The 21,694-nt window shown below is 38.2% G+C and overlaps 1 protein-coding gene across 1 annotated transcript in view; it reads right to left on the bottom strand.

Moving 5' to 3' along the window:
* The window catches only part of Cmya5 (cardiomyopathy associated 5), a 94,244-nt gene extending 73,636 nt beyond the window's left edge, over positions 1 to 20,608 (bottom strand). The window contains exon 1 of the mRNA XM_026415259.2: positions 19,487 to 20,608. Within this exon, the coding sequence (XP_026271044.2) occupies positions 19,487 to 19,635 (149 nt within the window). The 5' untranslated portion in view covers positions 19,636 to 20,608. The remainder of the gene's footprint in view (positions 1 to 19,486) is intronic.
* Between the last annotated feature and the right edge of the window lie 1,086 nt (positions 20,609 to 21,694).

The raw sequence follows: 21,694 nt of genomic DNA, 5'->3' as shown, positions 1-21,694 counted from the left end.
TAGACCCAAGTGAGAAAAGACAATCAACTACGGGCAACATCACCTTAGCTGAAGATGTAAATGAAAAATCATGGAGAATAAGAACATTTATGTTCTGGGATTCCCAGCCAAGGAGTTAAACACAGGCTTAACTGTTTAGCACTGGAATTCTTCAACAGCTACTGAGTATTAGCACAGAGCAGAAACTGTACCCACCAGCCCCCGCTGTCAAATTCCTGTGAATGTTGAGTGGTGGTTACTAAGAGACAGAGCACTTCATCTGAATAGAATGTGTCAGGTTGGGATCTTTTTAAAATAAATCAGTGATCCAGGATAGACTTCTCCCCAGCTGTTCCACTTACTTTTTTTTTTTAACCTACAATTATAACTCCATAAGAGCATGAGGTATGAAGGCTAATTGGTCCAAAAAGCAGAAGAAATCTGCTGAGATTTCCTTGTTAGCCCTCTAGCAATTTTTCTTGCTAAGTTTGCAACAAAGAGCTCCTAGAGTGTGGTCTTGAAAATAATAATAATTTATTTAAAAATAAAACCAAGCTATTAGATGGAACCAGAGTTTGTCTGTGTACATAGTACAACGTGTGGTAACATTTTTTTCTTTTCTTTGTCATTATTTTAAGTCATGAAAAACCCCACCAAGGCCTCCCTGCAGCAGATGCTACAGAGATGAGCCAGGGTGAGTAAAATACATCTCAGCTCTGGAAGCTTCAAGAAGGAGGACCCTTTGGCCTGGTGGCAGCAGAGAAATTTGGATGTCAGTGGCTCAGGAGAGCCAACCCACTGACACCCAAATTTCTCTGCTTGTTTGGATAAACCTCAGAGAGATTTCACAGGAGGTACAACGGGCACCTTCCAGAGACTGAGAAAACATCCTTCAGAGCCCCCTGTGTGTGTACAGAGGAGTGCAGATAGAAGGAGGCTATGCTGAAAATTCTGAGTGATCAACAACCACACCCTTCTCTTTAATTTCCACATGTTCTACTGAATTTTTATCTAGTCCCAAAATTAGTGCCACTAATAATCCACCAAGGAAAATTAATCTTGATTTTACAGTTACTGACAGTTCAGGTATCTCTGTTAGATAGACTCTAGATGATAACTCATTGACACCCTTACTTGTGTTTTCTGCAAGTTCAGTATTAGAAAGTTTATTCTTTGGGGCATACATAAAATGTTTAGAAATCTCTCCATCACCCATTTTTTTCTTTAATCTTAAAAGATGTTTTAAAAACTTCATTTTTTTAGAAAGTAATTTCCCTCTCCAATGTGGCCTTAACACTGAAGAAGAATTGTTACCTGAAAGATTCATTTCTCAAAAACACAATTCACACCAGCTGCAATGACACACACCTGTAATCCCCACAGTTCAGGAGGCTGAGGGCAGGAGGATTGTGAGTTCAAAGCCAGCCTCAGCAAAAGCGAGGTGCTAAGCAACTCAGTGAGACTCTGTCTCTAAATAAAATACAAAAGAGGGCTGGGGATGAGACTCAGTAGTTGAGTGCCCCTGAGTTCAATGCCCAGTATGAACAAAAAGAAAAGGAAAGGGCTGGGGATGTATCTCAGTGGTAAAACACTCCTGGTTCAACCCCCATTCAAAAAAAAAAAAAATGAGGTATGAAAGACTTTTAAAAGAAAGAGTAGTAAGAATTTGTCACCAGGCCAGGTGCAGTGGTGTATGCCTGTAATCCCAGCGGCTGGGGAGGCTTAGGCAGGAGAATTGCAAGTTCAAAGCCAGACTCAGCAAAAGTGAGGCACTAAGCAACTCAGTGAGACCCTGTCTCTAAATAAAAATACAAAAAAGGCGGGGGATGTGGGTCAGTGGTCAAGTGCCCTGAGTTCGATCACCAGTAATCCTCCCTGACAAGAAAAGAAGGGTTGGGGATGTAGCTCAGTGGTAATGGCACCCCTGGGTTTAATACCCCAGTACACACACACACACACATACACACACACACACCAAAAACAACAACAAAAACCCCACAATTTATATTATTAGTATTGGCCACTAAACTTTTCATTTCTCCTCTTCAACTTGCAAAGAAATTTTCTAGGTATTTTAAATTCTTACTCTGTTAGCCAGGCACAGTGGCCCACACCTGTAATCACAATCACTCGGGAAATTGAGGTAGGATCACAAGTTCGGCTTAGGCAACATAGAAAGACCCTGTTTCCCAAAAAGAGCTGGCTTCTAGCACAAAAGAAAAAGAAAAAAAACAAACAAATCTTCTTTCTTTCTACAAAGAAAGAATTTTAAAAGCTGAGAAAATGGTAGGTAGTTATTATCCTTGAATCAATTACTACCATGTTAGGCTGGTGGCAGAGGTACCTGGTGCCTATGAATTTGAAAACAGAGGAGCAGAGTTCTCAGGTGAGAAGCTCCCAGAAGGCATTGCTGGTGGTCCCCTCATTAAACACAAACGCCCCCACTAGAAGAAACAAGAACCCCCTTCCTCAAACAACACAGACAGTAAACCAAGCATATTAAAGGAAGTCTCCAAATTTCTAAAAGGAAAAAGAAATAGGGACATTAAATAAAATCCCTATTGATGAATAGGAAATAACTTGCTAGTAGCCTATAAGATCTCAAAATTGGAAGTTAGCAGAATAGATTGAATAGTTTAATTCATTTTTATGAAGTACTATATTGGGAAAGTGGGATTACTGCAAAACTTTGTATTCTCATTTTCACAAATCTTTAAAGCTCTTAGATGTCTGTAGCAGTTCCTAAAATTACAATGACTTTCCCATAATATTCTCTTATTAATCACCCACAAAATTAATTAAAATTCAATAAAAGTAGTCTGTATTTGATCCAATGAAATGTTTTTAAAAGCATAATACAGGTAATATATATAATAAAGCATTCCTCAATTGGATTCAGGTGAAAGTTCAAGGTTTTTAGGTCCTATCTTTAAAATACAGACTTTTTCTTAATTATCAAATATATATTTCACTCTAGAATACATGACAAGAGAAAATCATACAAAATAAAAATAATCAGTAACCTCAACACTTGAAAATGATTATATTTACTATATTAGCTTTATTTAAAATTTAAAAATATATTCTAAATATTTTCCCATTCCAATGACACATTCTCTTACAACAACTATTCTAAATATATATATTTTTGAGGGGAGAGGGATCTCCAAACTACTTTATACTCTTAAAAATTATTAAGGACCTCAAAACTCTTTTGCTTACATGGATTGTATTTATCAGTATTTATAGAATTAGCAATCAAAGCAGAAATTTTAACATTTTATTATTTCATCTAAAAATGACAATAATAACCTATTACATGTCAATATTGATAATATATTTTACAAAAAGTAATTCTACTTTCCAAAACACACAAACAAAAACATTTAGTGAGAAGAGTGGCATTATTTTATAGTTTTGCTAATCTTGTTAATATTTGGCTCAATAAAAATTCTTATATCTGCTTCTGTGTTCAAAATGTAGATACATTCTATTAGCAGGAGTACTTCAAGAAAAACTAGACCCACAGGGATATGTAGTTGGAAAAGGGAGGGGTAATTTTCAGGTAACTGTGTTTATTTTATTTATACCACACTGAAAAGTGTGGTATAAATAAAATAAACCAAATCTATACCAACTAGAAAAGTTGCAGTTGTTAAAAAATTAGTTGCAATGTGGAATATGAAAAAAATGAGCTTTTCATACTCTATATACTCCTGAAAGGCTGAAAGTGTAAAAAATGAATAAAGATCTTAGTACTACTGCAAAAATAGTTTTGACCTTATGGACCCTCTTAGAAATATACTTTGATAACTGTGGTTCTACAACTTCATATTTAATTGTTAACATAGCATTTTATTATATAACATTTTATTTAGTTAATAACCTGTTGTTGAAAATTTATGTTATTCCCAAGTTTTTCCTATATTAAAAAATGCTCATAGCTGGGCTCAGTAATACACATTGATACTCAGGAGGCTAAGGCAGGAGGATCACAAGTTTGAGGCCAGCCTCAGCAACTTAGCGTGACCCTGTCTCAAAAAAAAAAAAGAAGAAGAAGAAGAAGAAGAAGAAGAAGGGCTGGGGATATAGCTCAGTGGCAGAGAACCCCAGTTTCAATCCCTGGTACCTTAGATCCATCATTCTGCATGCTTATTTTCTCAGGATAATACCATAGAAAGTAGAATTTGAGAGTGAAAAGCAAATAGTTTTCAGGATTTTCACAACTATTTCCAATTTTCCCTCTAGAAATGGTTAACTTGCATTCCTATTAGTAGTGAGTACAAGAGCCTGACATTTTCTTTTTTTGTAGGGAGGTATCTTTATTTATATAGATGTTGCCTGTTAGCAATCTATGAGGATCTAGGAGAAAAATACATCATTTCACTTTTCAAACAGAAACTTCCCTCTCTGAAGTTACATAATTGTGCCTAAGTCAGTCCAACCTAGAATTTAGAAGACATTTCTTCATAAAGATCATGTTGTAAACACTGGTTGGAAATCTGTTTAATAGTAATATACCTTGTTTCCATTATAAAGTAAATGAATTTTTGTGGAAGCTAATCACCACTAACATTATAGCTAGAGGAAATGCATCCAAGAGCCAAAAAAGTAATGACAAAATAAAATTTTGGAACACAACTCCACCATATTTAAGAAGTTATTATAGATATATGAAGTTTAAAATATTCCATATAAAAATTCAGTGATTATATATAATATCCTATTGACATTTTTGCGTGACAGAAAGGGAAGATCAAAATCTTTTACCAGGTTTCCCCCAAATCTCTGCTTTGAAACACTAGTCTCATTAAAGAAGAGCCTTACATTCTTACCCACACTCTTATCCACATTGGGTACCATGTTAGTCCTGTCTTGATGGCTGTTTTCAGAAAATCAGAGTGTGACTGGATTGGCTCTCGTGAGCTCACCACCCTATATGAACTATAGGACTTGAGATTTACTGGAATCCTGTGCTAGCAGAGTACTTCTCTGATAAGTCTACCACAGTGTTTATTGAATGCTGTCTACCCTCTGTCTTCTAAATTTCTTAAGAAAGAAACAATGTCTCCTTATCCAAGTAGTATATACCACAGTGCTCGTGGGATGGAGACAACATTTTTCACTTCAAAAATGCCCTGGATTTAACTCTTGGCTTCACTACTTCCAGCTGTGTGTTAGAGCCTCATTGTGTTCCCCAGAATTCAGACATTGAAAAGTGATCACTAATGTGATAGTATTGACATGGGCCTTTAGGGGATGCTAACTAAGGTCATAAAATGCAGCTCTCATGAATGGGATGGCAACCTTAAGAAAGAAGGTAAAAGAGCCAGGTGTGGTGGCACTTACCTGTAATCCCAGCAACTTGGGAGACTAAGGTGGGAGGATTGCCAGTTCAAAGCCAGCCTCAGCAATTTAGCAAGGCCTTAAGCAATTTAGCAAAATCCTGTCTAAACATAAAAAATAAAAAGGGCTAGGGATGTATATCAGTGGTTAAGCATTCCTGAGTTCATTCTCTGATGCCAAAAAAGAAGAAAGAAAGGAAGGAAGGAAAGGAGAAAGGGAGCGAGGGAGGGAGGGAGGGAGGGAGGGACAGGAAAGGAAAGAAAGAAAGAAAGGTAAAGGGAGTGCCTGAGGCCTTTTTGCTCTTTCCACCACAGACACATCTATGGTACCTCCATCTTGGACTTACCAGACTCCACAAATGTGAGCAATAGATTTCTGTTTTATAAATTTCCCATTCTCAGGTAATTTGTTACAGCAATACAAACAGATTAAGATACTATATGAGCAAATGACTTCCTCTTCCTTTCTTGAACTTGAAGGCCATCAGTTAAAAAGGAAGACTAACACCTACTTGGTAAGGCAGGTGTGTCAAAACAACGTGCAAAATATCTCATAAAATACAGATTGTCTTTGATTTATAATGATTCAACTTTATGATGCATTTTTAATATGCATTTAATAGAAACCACATTTCAAATTTTGAATTTTGATCTGTTCCTGGGTCAGCAACATGTGACCCAATACTCTCTCACAATGCTGGACAGTGACAGCCAGCCACAACCCCCGGTCTGGCATGCCATCATGAGGGTTAACAACCAACACTCTACAGTGTACTGTGTTGCTGCCATGATGGTCAGTAGGCTAGGTGCATTAAATGCATTCTGACTTATGATATTTTCAACTTTCAGTGGGTCTGTCAGGACATAACCTCATCACAAACTGAGAAGCATTTGTACTGGGCAAATAACAAATGTTCCATGTGTTCTCTCCCTTTTCCCTTCCATTATTGAATTCCCATTGTGAAGTCCAAACTTTGAAGAGCTGCAAACCCACTTTAATAAGGTTATAATTAAAGCAGAAGTCACCTCCTTAACAATGATTACCTCTGAAAAGTTTAAGTGCAATAAGCAAAATGGATGCACCTTCTAATCATTCTTCCCTGTGTCACTGATTCATTATGCACTCATTCACTTGCTCATTATAGGAGTAGAGAATTCTCATACAATCCAAGGGCTAAGGGTGTATCTAGGCTTTTCAGGAAAGAGAAAAGAGGAAAATCATGAGGAATCAAGAGAGCTACTCTCTGTAAGTGTGGCTTTGTTCTCTGCTTCCCTCTGAGCATTTTCTCTTCCCTTCTGTCCCCACCCTCCCACCATCTCAGCTCAACATCACTATCCTCAAAGGACACCCTGAACCCCAGAGGCTGCAGAACTTTCTCAGAGTTCAGAAAGATATTGCACTGCTTTTCTCTCTTTTAATCTCTGTGTTCTGGAGAAGGAAAAGACAGGGGTGGGAAAAGCAACACCACCTCACCCCTGGATGTTGGCCTGACTTGCTTTGGTGAAGGAAGGAGCCTTTCCTGTGTGTCAGGATCAGTTCAAATAGCTTCCAGGCCCTGGATAACAGGGTCTGCTCATGGTTTTCTAAGTCCTGTAGGCACTCTGTATTGGGAGGACTGTTTTAAAGTTTTAGAAACATACCTGAGCCTGAATTCAGACCCCTGGTGGTGGCCCTAATCTTTCCCCATATAAGGCCATCTCGCCATCCATCTTCTATGCTCTGGGCTCTCTGCCTTGACAACTTTATTTACTATTAAATACCTTTTCTTTTTTTCCTGAACACTATCTCAGACACCAGTTATGCTCAGCAATTTTAGCTAATGTTGTTTTTTTACCACATGCTGGACAATTTACAGTATAAGTTCAGATTTTTTTAAATAATAAAAAAATTAACCAGTAATTTCCAAAAATAAAAACCAATACTACATCACAAAATATTGTTGCAAGATCACAATAAGGTTGACTAGATATCTAAAACGTTGAGACCTGTCCCCCAAATCCCTCAAGCCAACTAAATAGAATCTGTGTCTCTATTTCCAAGTTACCAAACAGAATCAACATTACCTGAGTCTCACTTCTCCCCTTGGTGGGAGTTGTATAGTAACCCACCCTGTGAGGTGGAGCACAATGCTCTGGAATATTGGCCTAGGTATACAGACTAGAAGCAGAACTAATGAGGTTTCTGATAATAGCAAACAGATAAATAGAGATTTAAGACTCCCAGACAGGGATATCAAGGCATATAAAATAGGTGATATTGAATTTCTGGTTGTTTGTTTTTATTGTGAAATGAAAAGTCCATGCTAGAACAAACATTTTCCTCATTAAATATAAAAGGAAAAACACTTCAGCTTCATATGGTATTTGTTCATTATTCTGTTATATTTTAATTAAATTTCATATTTCTTAGGGAAATATTAACTATTCCTTGTTTTTAAATAAAATGGTATACATCAGCCAGGCATGGGTCATACCTATAATTCCACTGACTAGGGAGACTGAGGCAGGAAGATTGCAAGTTCAGGCTAGCCTCAGCAACTTAGTGAGATTCTGTCTCCAAAAAATGGGCAGTTACGTATGAACTGGAGTAGAAAGAAATAGAAAAAAACTTAGAAATGGTTGTCACTTCTTGCCATTTTCCTCTGAGCTAATGTAGGCCACTAATTCTGATCAGTTGTTCAAATGTTAAGGCCCTGATTTTCTAATGCCAAAAGTCTCCTCTCTGCTTGGGTCCCCTGGTCATAGTGGCTACATTGTCCTTCATCTCTCTGCCAACCTAGGTGGGGAACTCCACTAAAATTTTCTTCCAAAAGGTCCAGTATGTAAACTCCACTAAAATTTTTTTTTCCAAAAGGCCAAGTATATATATGAAGAGGAATCCTAATTCTATCAGACAATAAATTTAACCACATACTTGGCTATCAGGCAATTATAGTTTACATCAACACTGCTAACTTTTTATGTTACCCTCCCCCTTTGTATCTTGTTTAAGAAATCAAGGAAATAAAAATGTCAGTTCCTCTGAAAGTTTTCTATCAGGGACCTGCAGGAAGCAACTTTCTGGGAGATATCCTATGAGCAAGAAAGACTGAGGCCCAAGTTCATGCCCAGCCTGCCCTGTGTACCCACTCACTCCTCCCCTGAGCACCCATTTCCCCTTTCTCGTGCCCTCTTCCCCCATGAGAGCACCCTACCTCTTATATATGGAAGAATCTGTTCAAAAATTAACACAGTCTTAAAAGAGAAAGATTTAAACTATTAATTCTCTTAGAGGTGTTTGTATTTCTGTAAGTTATTAATTTCTTCCTATTGAGTTTCGTTTTACCAAATTCAATGACCACTTCTCAATTCTCTTAAGATGTTGAGGACCAGACAACAAAGTAATTTGTTAGGAGGGTGTAACATGAACAATGTTAACCAGAGGGAAGGAGATGAGATTCTGGGGATGAAATGTCACCATGAAATCCAACAATTTGTTCACTTAACAATCATCTCCCCCCACCCCCAGGAACATTTTACCACTTAGCTACTTTCAGTAATTTGTCTAGAATTTCACTAAATTGCTGAGACTAACCTTCAACTTGCAGTCCTCCTGCCTCAACTTCCCAAGTCATTGGGATTGCAGGTGAGTGCTAGTGTGCCCAGTTCAATGAGCATTTCTGAGGCACCTGCTATGTACCTGCTATATTCTAGTTGCAGACAGAAAAGAAAGGTAGGCTGCTGCCCTTAGGGAGCTTACATTCTAGTGGTAGCAATAAACAATTAAAATAAGTCCAAAATAACATTTCAGATAGTGATAGGAGCTATGAAAGGCAACGTGAAACAGTGACTACTGTGAAAGGCATAAAGGGAGTGAACTCAGCCTGTTAGGCAGGGGGTTGAGGAGAACTTCTTGAAGAAAGTGACATGTGCGCTAAACCTCAATAGTGGGTTTGGGGAAGCAGCATTCAGTGGAGGGAAAAAAGCAAGTGCAAACAGCTGGATGCAGGAACAGGCTTAGCCTGCTGGAGTGTTGTAAACATGACCCAGTGGCAAGAGATGAGCCTCAGGAGGTCAGCAGGGGCCAGGTCAGGGAGGGTCCTGAGAACCCCGGTAAAGGCACAGAGGGGAAGCCTCTTGCCCCATGCTGCAAAGCCAGGAAGTGGCACAGTCAGAATGGTAATCCAGGTCTTCTCCATCCTATCAGGCATTTTTAAAATACAATATAATCTGTTTTATGACCCCAAGTGGTACTGAATGAAGAGAGCATTTACTGACACCCTGGGAGATCCCAAAGACCAGGTCTCATTTTTCTCATGTCCCCTTGAGGAAAAAAAAATAGATTTGAAATTTCATAGATATGGTAAATAAATATCTATTGAATGCTTATCACATAACTCCATATAGCATGAAGAGAAGTTATTTTGGTGTTGCTATCTTTGACCTTATGAAAATGCAATCACACCAGATTGCCTAATGTCTATTTTTAAACATAAGAACTACTCTCTTTATTACACATTAGGAAACTTAATATAGCTAAGGTGCTGATCAGGATTAACTATTATGTAGATTTTCAGGATCTTCTTAAGCATTTTCTTTTAAAAAGGTTTGAAGTAAATGAAAAAAATATTTTAAAATAATAAAATTATGCTCAAATGCTCAAATAAAAGGAGTATATCAGCTAAGAACAGATGTCGGTTCAATGTATAAAGTATATATTTATTAAGTATATATATATATACACACACACACACACACACATTTGTACATTTAGAGAGAGTGAGAGAAAGAAAGAGAGATATAAAATCTCAAGATAAGCACTGAACTCATGAAGAGTTCCAGCACTAGAATTAGGGATAGGACACTCACTATCTGAAATTATGTAAATCACTCATTATTGCTAACCCTCCATTTTCTTTTCCCTAAAATTAGAATGTAAACAATGCATATGCCATGGAGCTCTGGTTCAAATAACTCAAAATAACAAGCTTCAGTTCTTAGAATAGATTAGGTTTCCTTGAGTCAGTGTTGGCCTCTCTTCCCTGCTGTGGGCCTTGTCACTCATCAGAAACACAGGAGAGTTGGGGACACCTAAGTGCCCTAGAAGGGTAAGTGTCATCAGCAGCCAGGCTCCAAGAGAGACTGAGAGAAAACTCCCAGGGGAAGGAGCAGGAGGCCTTAGCTCTTTGGGACCAATTCATTTTGCCAGTATATTAGCTTCTACTAATGACTTGTGAAATTGTTTAATGTTGACCCTCCTCAGAAGCTAAACTGGAAAGAGTTAGAACTTGACTTGTTTGATTCCCTCTATGTTTACATTGCCTGGCACACAGTAAGCACAAGGTAAAAATCTGGTGAGTGAATAAGGCTCATTTCCTATTGTAGATACATATCTGAAAAGGGAGGGAATTAATTTTATTTACCAATCAACAATTTTAAGTGTCCTAGTGAAATCAGCCATTAAGAAGGAATTTGTGGTGAATGTAAATGTTTTAAAATGTGTTAAATTGACAAACATTGTATATATTTATGTTCTACAACAGTGAGTGTAAATTTCTGTCTAGCATGTGGATTATTCTTAAAGAAACCATAGCTAAATGACAAAAACATAGTAACAGCTTCATGAGAGGTCTTTGAGCATTTACAGTTTAGTAGACTAAATAGTAGTATCAATTAATCTTCTCACATATCTTGGATTTTATCAGATTAGAATGTGGAATTTTGGAACTGAATCCACTCCAGTTGCCGTGAGAGAGGACTTTTCTCTGGGCAAAGGGAAAGCCCAGTTTTATCCTCCCATCTATGATCTGGCTCAAGGATGAGTCTAGGGGTGACTTTCCCACAAGTAATAGAAGGTAGGAACAATCACTGCAGACATCATAATTGAACAATCCTTCAGTACTTATCACTGTCCCCTCCAAGCTAGTGTGTTTCAGACTCACCAGGCATTTTCAATCCCTGGTAAACAAATGGCCAATGACCAGCAAAATCCTACCTGATCCAAGTTCAACATCCCAACTAAATCTGCTTCTTGAAAAAGTCTGGAACCCTTGATAGTCACTCACTCATTCATTCACACCATTCATTTATTCAGCTAATAAATATTCTCAACTCTGGTGAATCCTCAGTAATTCTGGATGATGAAAAAAGCTTAGAGCAGCAATTAGCAGCACAACAGCTGAAACCAGAAATTTAAAGGAATGTTTACCATATATTATTCCTGGAATACCTTTCTTCTCAGCTTCAGTGTCACTCTACAAAGCCTTTCTAAATCTCATTTTAGAAAAAAAAATTTTTTCCTTTTCCTTGGTTAATATCCTTAGTGTCATAAATGACTATTTATTGCAGTTAATTGCTTCCCCTTACCAGAATGAGCTCCTTAAGAGAAGCAACTGTGCCATCCAATCATCTTTCTGTCTCTAGTATCTAGCACAGGGCCTGGCATACAGAAATCATTACTGATGGAGCAGTTCTATGAATTTCAATGAAGCTAACAGATTTCTAGGTATTATCGGACCTGAATTGTCCAGTATGGTAGCCACTAGCCACATGTGGCCATGGAGCCCTTGAAATGTGTTTAGGTAGGGTATATTTGAGATGTGCGATATGTGTAAAATATACAAGAAATTTCAAAATTGTAGCAGAAGAAAGAAAAATGAAATGATGTCATTTGCTGGTAAATGGATGGAATTGAAGAACAGCATGCTAAGTGAAGTAAGCCAGACTCAGAAAGTTGAGGGTTAAATGTTTCCTTTCATATGCAGAAGCTAGAGAAAAATAAGAAATTTTTAAAAGGGGGATTTCATGAAAATATAAGAGAGAACTTAAAGTTAAGTGAAGGAAGGAGATTGAGGGGGAGAGAGGAGGGATGGGAATGGGGAGACAATGTGGAATGAAATTAACCCAATTATGCTATGTGCATGTATGAACACATCACAACGAATTTTACTTTTATATACAACTATAATGCACCAATCAAAACAGCAATAAACGGAAGGAAGACCAGTAGGGAGAAGAAGGGGATGGAGGAGGGAGGACCAGGGGAAAAGGGGAAGTGCTGGGTATTGAAATTTAGCAGGTTATATTATATGCCTTTGTGGATATGTCAAAATGAACCCCACTGTTATGTATAACCACACCACACTAATAAAAACATGAATAATATTTAATACAAGATAATGTAAAATATTTCATTAATAATTTTTACATTGATTTTATGTTGAAATGATAGAACTTTCGCTACTGAGTTAAATAAAATACGTTGTTAAAATTAATGTTATCTATTTCTTTTTACATTATTAATGTGGCTACTAAAAATTTTTAATTATATATATGGTCAGCATTATATTTCTTTTTTTAATTAATTAATTAGCATTATATTTCTATTGGATAGTGGTGGATTAAGCCAAAGATTATTTTCATGTATAAATCACATTCAAGTCTCTTATACCTGATACTATAATAAGTTTTCCTCATAGGAAGGGGAATTTGGTTATAATGTCTGAATGGACCCAAGGCTTTCATCAAGCCTGTGTTCAGAATAGCCAAAGAATATAAACCACTTTTTAAAAAAATATTTATTTTTTAGTTGTAGTTGGACACAATATATTTATTTTATTTTTTAAATTTTACTTTTTAAAAGTTTTACTTTATTTTATTTTATTTTACTTTAAAAAATTTTTTTATCAGTCAGTATATCCTGCACTTTAGTATTTTGCTGTTTTAAAGAAAAATAATAATTCCAACTCTTGCTATATTTCTCTATGTTGAGTCAAAGTCTTACCAAGGACATGTAATATGCATGCAGCCAACACTTAAATAGCTCTTCAATTTCTGGCTCTAAGTGCCTCTGCTTTATCCTATCTCCTCCCTCAGCTTCTGGCATCCTGAGCAGTCAGCCTGCCCTCCCATTCCCAGCTCTTTCCACTGACCTCAGAAGAAGGCAGGCTCAAATAACACACTTGTCAAAACACCTAGGCAAGCACATCGGTGATAGACACCATATAAATAGATATATGGAAACAGAATGCTCCGTACTGATAACGAAAACCACTTATGAACTCCCTTCACCTTCCAAAAGATTTGTTTCCTTTAATAATTAGTTAAATGTGAATTTCACCAATAATTTTAATTCTATCAGCTTAGACAGACATTTTATATAGGCACTGGCTGAGCCACATGAAGGTGATTTTAAGTGTTGGGTACTGCTGTGACAAAAATTCCCTGTGCTTAAGAAGAGAAATCAAACGATTAACAGAGATTGATCCAAAACAAAAATGATAAAGTTTCTAGGTGATCCGTTGGAAAGACCGAAGAGTTGGGCTTCATTGGTCCTCACTCAGAAAAACAAAATGAACAACAAATTTCACAAAAACCTCAAGTGATATATATATATATATATATATATATATATATATATATATATACACACACACACACACACACACACACAAAGAGATCATGAATTTGAAACATTTAGCACAGCATTGGCACATATTTAATAAATATTAGTTGAATGAAAATATTAATGTATAAATGTTTATTATATAAAGCAATATTGCCATTATCACTACTTTTTTATTGTTGTTTTGTTTTGAATTTTGAGTGGGATATAGACGTAAAATGGCTTTCCAATTTTACTTAATAAAATTTCAAGTCCTCACTATGGCCTACAAAGCCCCACATGATCTGCAACACAGCTATCTCTTAAACTCACCTCTGACCACTCTCCTACTTGCTCACTATGCTTCAACAACTTGACCTTGTGCTCTTTAAGTGAGTCACACATTCCTACCCCAGTACTTTTGTACCTGCTTTTCCCTTTGCCTGAACCACCCATTCTTTCAGTCTTTGCTCAGATGTCATCTCATAAGGGAGGCTTTCCTCACCATCCTGTCCAGAACAGCATAACCATTTATCCTCTGTATTTTCCTCATATAACTTATGGCTACCCAATGTATTCTATATTGATTCATTGTTTGTCTTTCCAGACTGGGAAGTTGAAACATTTCAGTAGGGCAGGGACTTTGTCCAAAATGTTCGCCATTGTCTTTCGTGGGCATAGGAATTACCTGGCACATCAAAAGAGTTTAATAAATATCTATTGAATGAATAAATTAACCAACATTAGATTGGAGTCCAAACTTGAGGTCTAGTCCTAATCCTACTATTACAAAGCTGTATGACTTTGGAAAAAAAAAATGTCTCTTGACAATGTTTTGAATCTGTAAAAGAATAGATATTTCTAAAACCTCTCCTGGCTCTAGAACCCTGTAGATTTTATAGACCCACTTTTTACAAATGATCTTATATGAAGGTTTAGCAACACAAAAAAATCTTTTTCTATATCCACAAGCCCTCTGGGGCACATTATTGATTCAAAACCCTGTTCCAGTGATGAAGCCTTCTCAAATCTTCCCAGGTATTATACATTTCAGGACTTTCTCCCTACTTTGAGGTGCTTCATATAGACCTTCTCCTCCTTCAATCTCTCTAACAGTTAATGGCATAATTGTGTTTTTCTATTTCTCTAGTTAGAAATGTGAACACCTTGAATCTGGTTATGGATTCTTAGTAATTTTTGTATCTCCAGCACCTTGCATAGTCCATGACACCCTATGAATGTTTACTGAATGTTACAGATAAGCCAAAGTGGAATGTCACATTGGAAAACTCATATTGGAAAAGGATACCATTACCCACCCCTCATTGATAATAGCAGGCAGAAGGTAGAGCTTTGCTGCCAATAATGATTCATCTGAAGGAATATAAGAAACTAAAATTTACTAAGAACCTACTAAGTCAAGTAAGCCCACATATATGTACATAGTTTTTTTTTCATCCTTATGACAACCTTATGAATTAGAGATTATTACTATCATTTTATGAATGAGAAAACTGGGTTCAAAGGGGACAGATTTGTCCATGAAAGAACAGCTAATAGGAGGGTTGGGGATGTGGCTCAGTGGTAGAGCACTTGCCTAAGATGCACGAAGCCCTGGATTCTATTCCCAACACTGCAAAAATAAATAAATAAAAATAAAAGAATAACTAATATGATTTACACACAGCCCTTTGAATGCCATATATCATATTCACATGACTGAGTGATATATCATAAGAATAATTTTCTAATCCAGTATAAGTACTGGTCTGTGTAATGATGTGTTTTCTGCATTATCAATTACCTTTTTATAATTAGAAGGGATGGTTCCTTGATTCAGAAAGGTAGCTATAGATAAATCTACATATGACACCTGGAAGGGTAAAGAAAAGGTTTACAAGTAGAGTGCTTTTTGTCTTTATATTAACATAATATATTACACATAACAAAATATACTACATATATATTGGTGAATAGCAGGCAGAAGGTAGAGCTTTATATACCAAAAAGCTCATTGTAGAAAAACCAAAAAGTTAAGATAAATATAAAGAAAATATTATTTTTAAAAAATATTGGGCTGGGGATGTGGCTCAAGCGGTAGCGCGCTCGCCTGGCATGCGTGCGGCCCGGGTTCGATCCTCAGCACCACATACCAACAAAGATGTTGTGTCCGCCAAGAACTAAAAAATAAATATTAAAAATTCTCTCTATCTCTTTCTCTCCTCTCTCACTCTCTCTTTAAAAAAAAAAATTTTTAGCTTTAGATGGACACAATACCTTTATTTATTTATTTATTTATTTATTTATTTATTTATTAATATTTATGTGGTGCTGAGGATCGAACCTAGTGCCTCACACGTGAGAGGCAAGTGCTCCACCACTGAGCTATCACCCAAGCCCCTAAGGAAAATATTCTAACAACCATATATAAACATTTTTAACCTTAAAATAAAACCTTTACTAACTTCAACTTAACCTTTATCAACCTTGTTAATATTTTAAGCCTTTTTCCAGTGTATCTTTTTTTTTTTTTTTTTTTTTTGAGGAGGATGGTAACCAGGGATTGAAGCAGGAGTACTTAACCACTGAGTCACATCCATAGCCCATTCTTTCTATTATTTATTTTGAGGCGGGTCTCACTAGGTTGCTTAGGGCCTCACTAGGTTGCTGAGTCTGGCTTTTAACTCTGATCCTCCTGCCTCAGCCTCCCAAGTCACTAGGATTATAGGCTGCACCACCACACCCAGCATGTGTTTTAAATTATTATCATTATTATTATTATTACTATTGGTACTAGGGATTGAACCCAGGGGCATTTTACCACTGAGCTACATTCCTAACCCTTTTTTTATTTTTTGAGACAGAGTCTCAATAAGTTGCTGAGGCTGGTGTAAAACTTGCAATCCTCCTGCCTCATCCTCCCAAGTCATCCAGTACATCTTTTACTCAATATAAGCATTTCCCATGTTAGAATTTTCACAAATAGCATTTTGATAATGGCTTAGTAATATTATATCAAATAGATACAAAAACCATTTTGTTATTATTACTTAGATTGTTTTCATTTCTAACTTTTATGTGCTTTTTTTTTTTGGTATCAGGGATTGAACCACATCCCAGCCCTTTTTAATATTTTATTTAGAAACAAGGTCTCACTGAGTTTCTTAGGGCCTTGCTAAGTTACTGAGGCTGGCTTTGAACTCAAGATCCTCCTATCTCAGACTCCTGAGCCACTGGGATTACAAACATGTGACACCATGCCTAGCCTTATGTGCTTCTGAATTAAAAAAAAAAAAAAATGTTTGTAACTGCAGCTTCAAATATTGGTTCTGACCTCTGAGAAAATGTAGACAATCTTTCTATTCAAAAAGAGGGGAAAACATCCCTCTAGTAAACAGAGATGAGTCCTTTCTTTTTCCTTTTTTTCCTTACCTTTCAAAGTAAGTTTCAACTATAATAAAGAAAGGTCTCTCCTCATAAAAAAAGGGGGGGAGGGTGACAGTTTACTGGCTTGGAATACACAAACCTAGGCTCACATTGTGATTCTGACATTTTCTTGCTTTATATCCTCAGCAAATTACACAAAGCTTATTTCCTCATCTGCAACAGGACAATCACTTCCTAGTGTTGTTGGAAGGATTTACTAAGACAACATATGAAAACACAGCACTAGGCCTGCCATAGAGTGAGCAAGGCCCTCTTTCAATTGTAAACTTCTGTGCAAGAGTCAAAAGAAAAGAAGTGGAAATGATGATACATAATTCTCACTTCCATCTATTAGAGAATATTCCTAGTACCAAAAGACCAGAGGACTTTAGGACATATTTACAAATACATGACACACCAAAGTGGTTTGGTTCCTGACAACACTCTGTGGCAGGTGTGATCTGGAGACTCCCAGTTCCAATAATAGTCGCTCCCCACTGACCTCTTAGTCTAGCTATAGATACAGTTACCATCTCCTTTCCCATTGCCCCCACCCCAGTCCAAACCTTAGATATCACCTTTCCTTCTGTGACTATCTCCCTAATTCAAACCCTCCTAAAACCTATAACTTCCAACCTGCCTGTCACACTGATTTTCTGTCTATTCTCCTAAATCCTGTTCATGTTTACTGACTCCTTATTACCCATATCATCGAATCAGCAACCAAAACTTTGATGTTTTTAAGGCCACTATAACCATCTATCTTATTCTTTCATGTTCCTACCTATCCTATTTGTTTCTCACTTTTTTTTTTTTTTGGTGTCTGCTTTACCTTACCACCTATATATAATGAGAGCAGGCCTATGTTTACTGTAGATAAATCCTATCCTTACCTGAAGGTCTTGCCCTTCATCAAAGTACAATCCAGCCTCAAAATGGTGCTTCACATTGCCAGATGCTCACATTTTAGTGCAAATAAGTTTTCAGATTCTCTTGGGGTGAGGGTAAATTTTGGTTGGGCAAGGATGAGCATCCCAGGTACCACTAAGGGAAAAAGTTATAAAGGATGGGCTGACACACTTCCCCTTCTCAATATGCCCAGGAATCACTGAACACTTACTCCCTGTTCCATTTATCATGGGTGCCTTCTCCTCCACTCTTTCTTTAAGCATTTCCTTGTCCATTTTCTAAGGTCCAGTTCATGCCCACAACTTCAAGGCAGCCACTACTCTATCTTCTCTCTTCTAACCTTCCACATTACCTACGGTCTGTCCTCCACTCCATCTCTAACTTTAATTTAGCACAGAGTCTCATACACCCCATTTTCTCCTTAATTTTCTGCACAATGCTCTTGAGCAGAGGTTGTGCCTGCTTCCCATTTGGTAGGTACTTGGGAAACCTGTGACCAATATTCAAGGCTTATCTGACTGACCAGTTGCCCTAATCAATGTCACTCTATGGACTGCTTCTTCAACTTCAGCTCTGCTAGTCTTGGCTTGGGCGGTACTTTATAACTTTGGGTAAAACATACATTCTAAAATGGTACACATTCACCTACTAAGTCTTTCTATTGATATGAACAAATTTAGGAAGAAACACCTTTGCCTGACACTCAGAAAAATACAAAACAACTATGCTTAGAAAACAAATAAGGGCAGAAACAAATCCAAAAAGAGATGATTCCTACTATTCTCATTTTACAGCCTGCATAAAAGTGATTAGGGAGATCAAAGTGAAGAAAGACCATCTTTTAAATATACTATTAACTGGGTTCTCATTCACTTAAAAGTTGATATTTCTGTCCAGGAGGAATTTAAGAACAGGGGTTACTGGAACTCATACTTCTTTTTTCCAAAAAATGTACAGGTCTTTGTACCAAAAGCAAGTCCCCTTATGGCAAGCTGGTCCACTGCTACATACCCAGGAAACACCGTTTATTTAAAAGTATCAGAGCAGCCCTCTCTGCCTTAGCTCCCATTCCCCCTCTTCTCTGGTTCAGGTTTTCAAGATTGTTCCTGTGCCTTGGGACAGATGTAAGCGTTCCTGCACAATTCCGCAATTAGGCAGGACATTAAGTGTATCTCCAAGAATAGACAAGAGCCCCAAGTCACTGGAGCTGGGGTATAGTGAACTTGGCTGCAGGTGTGCCTGTCATTCCAGATGACAGCGAGGACCTTCAACTTCAAGTCCTTTAAAAGGCAGCACACCCCAGACAAAGTACTTAGCTCCAGGGAAATTAACTCCAGAGGTTTAAAAGGAAAGGCGAAAACAAGACAGGAAGAGGCTAGCTGCCCTGCGAAGCACCTGCCTCCCAGTCGCATTTCCAGGCCGGGCGCCCTGTCGACGGCCCCTGTGGGAGAGAAGCTCCCGCTACCTGGCGTCGGGCTCCTCCTCCGACTCGGCTGCAGTCTCATCCTCCTCACCCTCCGACTCCTCCTCAGTCTCCAGCTCCTTGGCCGCCTCCTCGTCCCCGTCGGAGCCGAGGAAGCTGTCGGTGGCGTGGTTGCTGTCGCTGCTAGCCATCGCGTCTCTCTGGGCCGGAGTCGGAGCCGCCCGCGCCGCGCCTGGTGTTCTCCCTCTGACTGCGCCTCTGGCCCGGGCCCGTCCCTGCCCCGGCGAGGGCGGCTCGGGTTCCCAGCGCTGGGGGCGGGTAAGCCCCGCGACTTTAAATAGAAGGCGTCAAAAAGTTTCGCCACCACCAAGCTTCAGGGGCCCCGGCCTCAGCCTGTCCTCTTCCCCGCCTGTGTGCCAGCTTCCCCGAGCCCTCCCCTGCCGGTTTTGGCAGACTGCTGGCGGGCTCTTTCGACAACTGGAGAGTCCCCACGTCAAGGCGCGCGGGCTCCAGTGGCACCTGGGCTTCAAAGGAGGAAAAGCTCTTCAGCCCGATCTCCCTTTCCTTCAGAGCCAAATATTTCGATGAGCCTTTTCTCCCCAACAACAGTCCTTCCTGGGCAGAGAGCTTGCTAGTGTGAGGTACTGTCGAGGGTTATTGCAGAGCTGTGAGGCTCTGGAGAGCTTATGGTTCCACTGCTAGTACAGAGAAGAAACAACACTAGGTCTCTGCCCAATTAGAAAGCTGTTTTGAACCATTGTTCAATATTGGCTCTCTTTACAATTGTGTATTCTTTCTGTGGCCCCTGATTGTTCAACCAGGTCATTATTTCAACTAATTTTAAACCCACACTAGCTAAAGGCAAAGTTTTGTCTGAAAATAAGGCCAAAGGTCCCCAGACCTCATTGGATCTTGTGAAGCCAGTGCTTCAAATGTCCCCACTACTCAAGGACTAAAGCAGGAGAGCCTCATGCAGATAAAATCCTGACAGCTCACATCTTATCTATTTGGTCTCCTCTTTGGAAGTCAAGGATTCTCAAAATTTATACCACACATTCTCTCTCACATGTGAATGTAACAAAAAGTCAATCTGAATGTAGAATAGTGATTACTAGTGGCTAGAAAGGGTGGAGGAGAGGAAGATGGAGGGGCTTGGAATAATGGGTACCAAAACAGTTACATCAAAGTTCCAGTGCTCCACAGCACAGAGGGATGACTGCATTTCACAATAACCTATTACACATTTCACGAATAAGGGACTTGAAGAATAGGGCTTGAAGCTTCCAAACACAAAGTAATGAGAAGGAAATAAAAATAATAATTACCTTGATTTAATCAACTGTACCCCATAAATATGTACAATTAAAATAATAAATCTCCTTCTGAATTCCTGATGGCACAAAAAATCTATGCCTTTTTTTAAAACAACACTGAAAACACAATATTAGCAAGGGCAATAAACCAGAGATTACAAATAGGGAATGTAGGACGAAGTATGTTCCTGTTTTATTTTCTAATTGGTCTTGAAAATAAAAATCTAGATAAAAAATTTTTTAATTGTATGAAATCATTACTCAATACCTTTACCTACACAATTTCTTCTATCTGAAAAAGTTCTTCCCATCTCTGATTACTGATAATTCAAGATCACCACCTTTTTCTGAAATCCTCAGGTTAAACTCAGTACTCCTTTTATGGGTTCCCATATGAGCTTACATTTCAAGTATTTTGGTATCTTTCCCCCAGTAGAATTTAGACATTTATTACCTATCTTTGTCCCACAATCCCAGCTCAAAAACTGGCAAACCACCTAGCACACAGAACAAACTTAGAGAATGCTCCCTGAAGAGAACAGGACCAGAGCTGTTGAGTATGCACAACAGGTACAGATATCTTTACAATGCAGAAAGGTATCATTCTTTTTATGAGAATGACTTTATAACTAGAATGGCAAATACTGGGGACTGGGGTAGGGGGTATTGGGGATTGAACTCGGGGGCATTCAACTACTGAGCCACATCCATAGCCCTATTTTTTTGTTTGTTTGTTTAGAGACAGGGTCTTACTGACTTGCTTAGCGCCTCGCTTTTGCTGGGGCTAGCTTTGAATTAGCAATCCTCCTAACCTCAGCCTCCTGAGCGGTGGGACTACAGGCCTGCGCCACGCCAAACACTTATTTTTAATCATAGCAGATTCTATTCACAGAATTGTTGAATATGATGAATGGAGGTTTGGTATTTATTATTCTCT

Source organism: Urocitellus parryii, chromosome 1 (assembly GCF_045843805.1).
Source record: "Urocitellus parryii isolate mUroPar1 chromosome 1, mUroPar1.hap1, whole genome shotgun sequence".
In the NCBI taxonomy this organism is placed as follows: domain Eukaryota; kingdom Metazoa; phylum Chordata; class Mammalia; order Rodentia; family Sciuridae; genus Urocitellus; species Urocitellus parryii.
Note: the sequence above shows the minus strand (reverse complement) of the source record. Positions and strands in the feature narration are given on the sequence as shown.